This window comes from Anguilla rostrata, chromosome 18, assembly GCF_018555375.3.
Source record: "Anguilla rostrata isolate EN2019 chromosome 18, ASM1855537v3, whole genome shotgun sequence".
Taxonomy (NCBI): domain Eukaryota; kingdom Metazoa; phylum Chordata; class Actinopteri; order Anguilliformes; family Anguillidae; genus Anguilla; species Anguilla rostrata.
The window spans coordinates 12,389,931-12,400,222 of record NC_057950.1 but is presented as its reverse complement, the minus strand read 5'-3'; the positions used below and the strand labels follow the sequence as shown (position 1 = coordinate 12,400,222).

At 44.6% G+C, this 10,292-nt stretch overlaps 1 protein-coding gene across 2 annotated transcripts; it reads left to right on the top strand.

Annotated features, from left to right (window-relative positions):
• The first annotated feature begins 132 nt into the window (after positions 1-132).
• Positions 133-9,253, top strand: gtf2a1l (general transcription factor IIA, 1-like). 2 transcript variants are annotated; one of them, XM_064318021.1, is made up of 9 exons: positions 133-413; positions 1,131-1,191; positions 2,536-2,659; positions 3,115-3,167; positions 4,275-4,368; positions 4,709-5,292; positions 5,917-6,198; positions 7,492-7,581; positions 8,454-9,253. In XM_064318021.1, exons 2-9 carry the CDS (start codon positions 1,159-1,161, stop codon positions 8,559-8,561), a joined length of 1,368 nt encoding a protein of 455 aa, XP_064174091.1. In that variant the 5' UTR covers positions 133-413; positions 1,131-1,158; the 3' UTR covers positions 8,562-9,253. The 2 variants fall into 2 exon arrangements, with proteins under 2 accessions (XP_064174091.1, XP_064174090.1); XM_064318020.1 differs by having other exon boundaries at positions 1,090-1,191.
• Positions 9,254-10,292: the final 1,039 nt, after the last annotated feature.

Genomic DNA, 10,292 nt, shown 5'->3' with positions numbered 1-10,292 from the left:
TTTGTTTTGAGTTTCAACTCAAGTGTTCAGTTCATCAGTATCTGTGGATAATAGGCTATGCCGTACCATTGTTGTTAATGTCGAATATTTAAAGACTACAATTAATATTTCCCATCTAGTTAACGAACAATTAACCATCCTGTGAAAGTAAACTCATTTTAAGTTCAAGGAGAAATTATTGGTTTTGCAGGAAATGTGGATAGCTAAATGCTCCCTTGATTTTCATTTTCAACCGAAACAGACCGGCTGGGTTGATAGATCGTTAGCGACCTTCGTCAGTTCCAGCTGAGGAGTTACGCGAAGTCACTCCTCCAGAAGAGCCTTTTAATTAACAAACTCGGTCAAGAACTGAACAGCTCTGGACTTTTTAATGGTGAAGTGCATTGACAATGCTATCCAGTTCTAACCCCGTGGTAAGTGGTGTGCTAGTGATTACATTTACAACTAGTTTACAACATTAGTTTCTTATTGTTGTAGCCAGCTTTCCAGCTAGGCGGACCCTTATTGAGAGCCGTCTGGTCGGATTGCTAAACGAATCCATCAAAATGTGCTTTTTCGCTTTTTTGTTTGTTAATGAAAAAGCAAATGTATTTATTTATTATTGGTATCAGTTGATTATGGTTTAGATAAATAGATAGATAAAGTAGATAAATGTATCTTGCTATCTCTGTCTTGCTATTGCTTTGAGTTAATCCCCAATATCCAAAGCGGATTGTTGATTAAAGTTTAAAAAATTATGATAATAAAATAAAAAACCTTTATTTATTTTTTCATTTTAGTTATGGTGATAGGCCTACGGTTTGCTACTCGGAGTGCTGCCTACTCAAGCAAATAGTGACGCCATGTGGTGATATTTTCGATCTCTGTGTGGGTTCACCCAAACCTGATTTTCATAAAAAAGGGTAAATTTCATGAAATTGGTTCTAGAAAGAGATCTCTAACTACTGAAGTTGCATTTATGTTTTACGAGGAGCCATACCTAGTAGCACACACATTGCAGAATTCTGTCTGACCAGACCTCTATATTCAACCTCCTATCCCACCAACCAAACCTGACCCAACTCTGGCCTTAAATGTGAACTCTTGTAGCCCAAGCTATACCTCTCAGTTATCGATGATGTGATCGACAGCCTGAGGGAGCTCTTTCTGGATGAGGGGATGGAAGAACGTGTGCTGGAAGACCTGAGACAGGTGAGAAATCCAGGCAGCCGATAGTTCCCCGCCTTACACCCAGGAGGAAAGGTGAGCAGTCCAGTGGTTTCTCGGATGTTAGCGGAACATCTGAGAAAAAGATCTAAGAGGTCGGTTCACAGTGGCCAAGGATGATGGATTTTAAAGTTTGTCAGCTTGACAGCTGCTTTTATCTTGCAGCTTTTGCAGTTTTGATTAGCCTCATGGGAGAATAGGTTTCAGATCAGCCAGCTATAGAGGATTAAGGGAGATAATTTCATTGTATGAACCCTATAATAATTTCCATAGACACAGTCAATGGAAGTTTCTGAGGCCTCCAGAAAGATTTGTTTAATTGCAGCTATATTCTTTGATGGAAAGTTTGCTTAAAAAAATAAAATAAAAAAATGGAGGGTGTCACTATTGCACTTCTGAGTGAAGTGTTTGGGCCTGCCCTGTATTCTTGGCCTGGCCTATCATTATTCTAGTTATCTTTAGAAGCTTGTTCCATGTAGTAAGCCTTGCTTTCACTTCTTAAATTTCAGAATCATTTCAGAATGACGAGTTTCTGCTAGGTTACTGGTGCAGCTGTGCTTGTGGCGCTTGTTGGGAAAACTGGTCTGGCAGCTGCATTTTTACCTTGCCATTTCAGAAATTAACCTACAAGAGAATTTTGTAGGTTAAACAAGAGACAAGATGAAAGTTGCTTGTTATCTGTAAATGTCAGAATTTGTACAGAATTTGACTGGTGAAGAAATACATTTTTGTCAGAAATGATGTCAGAGGGAAATGTTCATCTCATCTCAAGTATAGGCTTGTGTAACCCCAGTGTACTCTTAACTAAATTAAGAGTATTGTTTTTGATGTCCAGCTTCTGAAGTTTTCACGCCTCCTACGTGTGTGTTGGGCAGGGGTTCTCGAACTGGGGTCTCCAGAGTCCCTCAAGTGTGTGAAGGATTCCCTTGGATTTCTCAGCAAAGTTAATGCCTATACTGTTTGTAGTATAAAGCTGTATAAAACTTTCAGTCATTTCATTGAGGTGGATGTCCTTAACCACAGGGTAATCATTCTTGGGAGCCTTGGGATAAGGCTTGGGAACCCCTGCTGTTTTGAATATGAAATCAGAATGACAGAAGGGAATATAACTGGGGCTATTGAAGACAGGATGACGGTACTGATGATAGAATAAAGCTTCATGAACCGAATAATGCCTGGAGGCGGCCATGTGATACTGTCGGATACTGTTGTCGCACGAGCCAATCAGAAGACTTCCCTCCGTGGAATACATTCAGATCAATGAGTGACTGAGAATGCCATGTAGCTTCACCTGTTACTATTCGGCTGCCTTCTTTGTGTCCCACGCAGCTGTGGGAGTCCAAGGTCATGCAGTCGAAAGCAGTGGAGGGCTTCCTGAAAGACACCCTCAACCCATCCAACTTCGTTCTGCAGCTCCCACCGAACTACACACAGACTCTGCACAAACCCACTGGTGAGGTAGCCTACAGATAAAGCCAGCATATGTCATATTACTGATGTGGGGAATCCATTTATTCTCTAAATCAAGAGTTCATAAATTGGGCTCACTGGGAATATGGGGATCATCTGCAAATTTGAAAAAGCATTTTTCCTTAAAAATAAAAAACAAAACCAAACTAAATTCTTGAAGTCCTCCCCTTCTCCTTTGTATTGTTTTGATTTTCAGTGTGGATGACACATGCAAGGTGAACCAGCCATAGTTTACTTGATCCTCATTAAAAAAGTATGGAAGCAGTATATGAATATGAATTACCTTTATCATTTCAGTCATCGTCAAATCATATTCATATTCCATATTTTCCTGTCTATTTTAAAAATACATATAATTCACCTGACCTGAAGTAATAATGTGAAAAGGTACACAGTAGAACTGATTTGCTGAAATCTCCTGTTCTCCCTCCCCCCTAGCTTCAGTAGTCATTCCTGCAAGTCAAAATGTTCAGAGTTTCACCTCTAAAGCGGTAAGTGACAAATGCCATTTTAAATCAGCTCAGAGCAGTCCGTATGATTTTATTCTGGAAAAACGCTGAAATATGGAAATATGAAAAACGTCCTGCATGGGAGAAAAAATCCCTTTAGGGATTGAAAGCCTATGGCGATCCACTCTCCTGGGTTTGCGTCAGGCTATATTCTAGATAAAGTAGTATTACGTTTGAAATTAAACCCAGATTGTGAATCAGTCCTATCCCGATGCCTTGCATCCACTTCTCCATTAATTTTTAAGGAGCAGTCCCAGTTCAGTCATTCTGTTTGCGAAGGACAGGTGCGAAAGAGTGCTGTTAATACAATTACATCATCCTCCACATTGTAGACAAGGGGGCAATGGTGGCACTCAGGGTGGTGCTTGAACTCATTGTCCGTGAGAAACCTCTGTTATGACTGGCAGCCGGATGGGTCAGGATGACATAATATAAATCATCCCAACAGTGGAACACAATTTAAACTTTATAAGGGAGACCTACAGGAAAACGAGGAATGTATTTTAACCTGAAATGAAATGACTCGGGTTCTTGCGTCAGACTCTGAAAGGTTTTTTCAAATTTTTAAAAATAAATCCTCTCCTTGGGGATAGTGACAATAAGGGGATATGTATTTCCTTTCTTTTGTTCCCTTTTTCTGAGGTAAATCTAAACCTTTTTGACTAGTGACAGTCTTTTTCACCACACTTCTCAGTTATTTTAACCCGGCAGACTGACAGCGTGTTCCATTTCACCATCTCTTTCATTATGCACATTCCTTTTCAGTTAAAATTTTTAAAGTCACATTTACTTGGTGCGTCATTCAAAAAAAGTCAGTGTCGTGAAATTGTGCGCACTTGTATGCCCCCTGGAAAAGGAAATCGGTGTGACTTTGAGCTGCGGTTTTGCTGTAAGCTTGGTCATCTCCCCCCGCCCTTTAAGTCATGTATTGAAGGTTATGGTGTCTGAAATTTAAAGTAATGAATTTTAGATGTAGTGATTTGTGGACTGAGAGCGCATGATGCTAGCAGAATGGGATAAGTAAACATGGAACTTTAAATAGGAGTTAATTGCTGTATAGACTTAGATATTGTGTTTAAATCCTTCCAGAACAGCACTGCTAGCCTTGCTACCTTCTCTCTTCCACCGGGAGTGAGCTACCCCGTTCAGATTCCTGCTGGGGTCACACTGCAGACGTCGTCGGGTAAAACTCTTCACTCATCTAGCACTTACACCTGTTATAATATTTTACTCCACATGCAGATGTATGACATTATTCACAAGTCCACAATTTGTGGTAGGTTTCAAAGACATTTAGGTGGTTTCCGGTGATGTGAAATGGCCGTTTGCTTCTGACTCCCATTCTGCGCAGCACAGTTTCCTGCTGGGGCTGAATAATACTGGAGAAAATTGAAAGGCTCTTGAGTCTCAGTAGTGTGGAAAATGGTAGTCTGGTGTTTGGAGCTGCTGTTACGAAAACGCAAGTTTGTAGCACAAGGTGGCTGCATCCGTCCCCCAGTCAAGCCTGTGTGTTGCGCCCCCAGGTCACCTGTACAAGGTCAACGTCCCTGTGATGGTGACCCAGGCCCCCGGGGCCAACCGCATCCTCTCGCAGCCTGTGCAGCACATGCTGGACCCCCGGGAGCCCCCAGCGCCCCAGAGGGTCCTACCCCCCACCATCCTGCATGCCTCGCCCCCTCAGGTGAAGGATCTGTACGCCCCGCCCCCCTCCGCTGGGCCCCTCCTCCGCCCGCCTGTGGCACAGCAGCAGCCTCCGCAGCCTCAGCCTCAGCAGCAGCAGCAGCAGCAGCAGCAGGTTCTCCAGAACCAGTGCGCCCGGCCCCTCCCCCCCGCCGCCGCGCCGCCTCCTGCGGTCGTCCAGGCCCCGGTCCTGCCCCCGGAGAGCCCCGGAGACGATCAGTTCACCCTGGAGGGCATAGAGTTCAGCCCGCGGCTGCTGGACGCCGGCCTGGCCACGCCCTCTCTCTGCGACTTCCAGGCCTCGTCGGGCCAGACGCCGGCCTCGGGGTCTGAGGTCGGAGCTCGAGGGGAGAAGGCGGTGCTTAAAGAGGACGTGGGGACCTGGACAGAAAGGGCAGAGAACGCCAAATCTGAGAGTCCTACCAAGGTGAGTCCAGAGGCATCCAGCAAGAACGCATCTGTGTGTGGATTATCCTTGTTTTTGCATTTCACACTTGGATTTTCGAAGTGCATAGATATTGTAGTGATCACGTCTGTCATATCAACAAGGCGAAGACCTTACTTGACGCTCTCCAACATTACCTCACTGCCGAAAGGCAGGGCCGCTCACTGCGCTGGAATGTTCTGCTACAGCGCATTTTCTAGTGACATCACCGCAGATTTTATTATTGATGGATTCCTTCCATCCCCCCTTTTTAACTCTAGGAGGTTCTGGTTAGCAACGCGTGTTTCCAGGGCTTCTGAATGCTCCTTAAAACTGCGTTTCTTGAATTTTCAGAAGGTGCATAAAATGCTTCACCATCGGCAGACGGGAGACTGAGCTTTCAATATTAATACATTGTTAATACATAATACATGGCTTGCCATCTGGTTAATGCATTAAAAATGTCTGACTTCGGCCTGCCTGGAAGCCATTTTCTCTGCAGCGTGAAGATGCGCACGGTGGGACGTGAGCCTTGACTCAGAGCGGCTGTCAGGTTTGTTACTCGTGTGTTTTGGAGAGGGGAAGGCCCGCCGCTGAGTCTCTGTGGTACGGGATTTGTCTCCTCAGCTGGAGGCGGGCCCACCGCTCGACTACAACCACAACGCGCTGGAGGACATCGTGCAGCTGGACGGCGCCTGCGGCGGCAGCAGCTCGGAGGAGGAAGAAGAGGAGGAGGAGGAAGAGGCGGGCGAGGGGGACGGGGACGGCATGACGGAGAACGAGTTCTTGGGCATGATCAACGCCGAGGCGTTGCGCTCCCTGCAGGAGGGGGAGGGAAGCACGGCCGGGGGCTCCTCCGACAGCTGCAGCGACGACGCCGACGGGCTCGCCGAGGAAGAGGTGGAAGAGGTGAGGAAGGTGGGGGGGGGGGGTCAGGTATGGGAGGAACAGAGGCTGCTGGGTTTCAGTGACAGTGATGGGCAGTAGGTCTCGTAGGGATTGGGCTGGGCTCTGCTCTTCACTGACAGAAAAAACAAGGATAGTTTAATCACAAGTTACTGAATGAGGTTTATGACTGAACCCAAAAGAGCGACAGATTGCCATGTCCAAACGGAGATACACGTGTGTGTCTGGAGATTTGGTCTGCGTCCCATTACTTTTCACTAATCACCTCCATTCATCCGCTCCCCCACTACCACACGTCTCCTGCCCGGAAGTATGTGGAGGAAAGGGGAGGGGTGGAGATGAGTGGAGGAAAGGAGAGAACGAGGATGCATCAAGAAAAGTAGGACAGCTTATCTTCTTCTCCGTCATCAAAGTCGACGTCGACAATTGATGAAATAGCTCTGTCGTAATCGTTATATTCTTCCAAGCCCGCAAATAGCTGCAAAATAGCTTGTAAGTTTCAAGTAGACTACAGCCTGTACAGACATCAACCTGGCATTGCGGTTCGCATGGAGACACATGTAATCAGCAACATTAGCCCAAAGTAAACATCTCAAAGTAGGTCCTGTGCAAACATAAAGATTTATTGCAATTCCAGAATCCCAATGTGCACAGTGTGTCTGAACCTTAACCTATGGCACTAATCACATTATATACTGCAGCTATACTGTAACAGCCTACATTCTATTGCCAGTTCATTCCATCTCACATAGGCTAATGCAGAAACATTTCCATAGATTAGTGAAAAGGGTATGTTGGTTCATATTGTCTGAGTTGTTGTTTCCCAATCTTCATTGTTCACATTGAAAAACATTATTACCTATTGTAACATCTGAAATCAAATTTGTTGGTAAGAAACGTTTTAGTAAATTAATTCACATTGATTCACATACAGGGAGGACAGAAAGATGGGTTTCTGGGGCACGGAGGAGATGGGGTGGCAGTGGAGGAAAGGAGGATACATTTTTTTTGAGTATTTGGATGCACCCCCTACTTCACTACCTTGTTTGTCAGATCTGCTTGCATGTGCTGAATAACGTCAGCAGGTGGTGCTGTGACATAAGTTTAGGGCAACATCTGAGTCTCCGGGGTAGTTTATGGTATTCTTTGAGTAATTAATGTTCAGTTGAGGGTAAATTTGATTCCATATCTCAATGAGCACACACACACACACACACACACACACACAGACGTTGTACACTGTCTTTTGTGATGACTATACAAAGTCCTTCTATATGTGAGCACTGTTTTTTTCAGGACCCGCTGAATTCGGGGGATGATGTCAGCGAGCAGGATGTCCCAGACCTCTTTGACACAGACAACGTTGTTGTGTGTCAGTACGACAAGGTGAGTTTCCCTTATTAAAGTTTCGCTTATTAAAGTGATATCTCACCTTTTTGATATTATTTCAATTTTACTATAAGTTTTTGATTGGCACAGACCATTTTTGTGTGTGATGAGATCTCTGATATTTACAAAGAGGTTTTTGATTACCTTCTAGCTTTATAATGGCTGATATTGGGACATTTGGGGGTTTGTGGAAATGCAGCCAGGAAATGCATTTCAGGAACACACTCCAAAGCGGGTTCAACCGTGATGTCCTGTGGACGACCTCCTGTAAACATCCTAAATGAAAAACTGATGCATGGAAAAGCACTAGAAAATGAGCTATCCCTTTCAAAAAGAAATGTTGGGGTGGTCAGTGCCTTAATTTAGTCATTATAGGTTGTGACCCCTTGGTGGTTTATTTCATTTTAACAGTGTCCCATTTTAAACAATGGCGGTAGAATGAGCTTAACAGTAGTATACTTGTCATGGGAAGTTTTTGCCTTGGCTCAAGATAAACCCTGTTTATTTGTTTAGTAACACATGGAGCCCAACCCAAATAGCCCACATGAATAGGGTGGGAACTTCCTTCATCTTTTGCTGATTAAAGCAACATGAATTCTTTTCTAAAATAGTGTGATTCCCGATTCACGCCCTTTCGCCGTACACTCACAGTGAGAAATGGAGCTGATTTGCATGTGTGTTTGGGCCAAACACGATTTAGCTGGGTCGAACGGAAGAGTATGGAAGAATTACAATGACGGGACAAATATTATGCATAGATGTCCCCATTGAAAGTTGACCAACATTTACTTAGCATCTTACTTTTATATTCTTACCCAGAATGACTTGCAGCGCAGTTCTCTCACTTCCCGTGTTGTCCTGTATTACAGATCCATCGCAGCAAGAACAGGTGGAAGTTCTACCTGAAGGATGGGGTGATGTGTTTTTGTGGAAAAGATTATGTCTTCTCCAAGGCTGTGGGGGAGGCGGAGTGGTGACCGAGGAGTGCTTGTTAGATCCAGGCGTCCTGTAGGTCAACACAGCTGTGCGGGGAAACCAGACATAATGAGAAAACTTGCCTAATGTGTTCAGAACTTAACCTAACGAGAGCACCGCCAGAGATTAAGTCAATTCAAGTCAGTGGGAAGGAACCGTGGTGACCAGCAAGCTGGGGGGGGGGGGGGAAGGCGGCGAAAGCCTTCTCCTGCCACAAATGGAGCTTCTGGGCTCAGAGAGAATTTATAATGAGCCATTACTGTGAATGGCTTTTTGAGTTTCCGTTTATTTATGTTGTTGTTTATGTTGCATGGTGTAATGCCATTAAATTCAAATCGAGCTTGTTTGTGGAGCGGCTCTGGGGAATGCTAATGAGGTCTGTACTTGCACATTTATTCATGTGGTGTTTTCTGTCTGGCTTAAAAACCTTTCTTTTTTGAGCAAGCGATGCAGACTGTTTACATTTTTTGCTTTATTTATAGATATTTAATTCATTTTTTGAGTTTGTGTATAAATTCTGCTAAATGGCGATATAGTGTGGTGAATATATGATTTTGGAATCTTCAGCAGGTTATCTGTTTGGGTTCGATTGATAGGATTGCCTGAAGCCAAGGGGTGAAATGTGACCTCATCGTTTTCAAATTCTCATACAAGTTGTTTTGATTCAGTAAAATTCAAATACATTTGAAGCATACATTGGCCTCCTTCTATTTCATACTTTTTTTGCGACAATCTTGATCGTATGACAAACATAAAATTGCAGGGTGGGGAAATTCAAATTTCTTATCGAAGTCCACAAGCTCGTTTCTAGGTCTCATTTGCCAAACGTCCTTGCGACATTCTCGTAAAATAGCCATTAAAAATAATGAATAACTTGCATGAGCCATTGTTAGTCCGGTGTAGCAGCATGACATCTTTCCTTTTAACATTGATCTTGTTTTGCTTCAGCATTATACTATTCATTAATTGGGTTTAAGAAACCCTATTAACTTCTCCCATAGTGGGACAAAATGGGCTTAGCCAGCTTGGCAGGATGTGAAGGTAGCCCTTTCTCTGCACACTGGTGCCCCCCTGGCTGATGATTCTACCACAATCACTGCCTACTTTGTGTGTGGCTGGGGAACTGCAGTACAATTTATTGTCATTGCAATTAACTATATTGCACATGGAGCTTAGCATCCCGCTCTGAGGACTGCTGTCGTGTCGGATGGGCGAGAGGTCCATAAGGGTGTGTACCTACTTGGCACTGAAAAACCACGGGCAGCTTCCCTCACGTTGAAGTGCAAAGTACACGTGGCATTATCTTTTGGTAGCGGTGACAGCCTGCTTCGGCAAACAGGATGTGTGCCGTGTGCTCTTCCTTTGCCCGGAGGAAAAATGCCTCACTGCTGTTTACGCTGCGGGAGCCGACGAGACCTGCTTCGCAAAAACAAATCGCGTTTTTGAGGGGTACGCCATTGTTTTACACTTTATTAAATTCAGGAAATGTAGCCCCCCCAAGCAGTCCCCCCCCCCCCCTCGTCACCCCTTTCCAGGTTAAAAATGGATTGCCATACCGAGGTAGACAAGTCTACAGCCTCAAGCAATGAACAAATTACCCCAAACACAAAAGGGTTTTTGCGTGGCACAACCATTTTCTTAATTTATTTTCTCCACGCGGCAGGACAGGATGTGCTCAGCCACCGCGGTGAGACGCTGACAGATGATGCTGGGTCAAGGTGCCCTGCTGCTCG

Excerpts from the sequence above, each read along its gene's own strand:
- gtf2a1l (XM_064318020.1), top strand. The coding sequence starts at position 390 with ATGCTATCCAGTTCTAACCCCGTG. Across the intron at positions 414-1,089 it reads TATCCAGTTCTAACCCCGTG|CCCAAGCTATACCTCTCAGT; the intron begins GTAAGTGGTGTG and ends GAACTCTTGTAG. Across the intron at positions 7,582-8,453 it reads TTGTGTGTCAGTACGACAAG|ATCCATCGCAGCAAGAACAG; the intron begins GTGAGTTTCCCT and ends CCTGTATTACAG.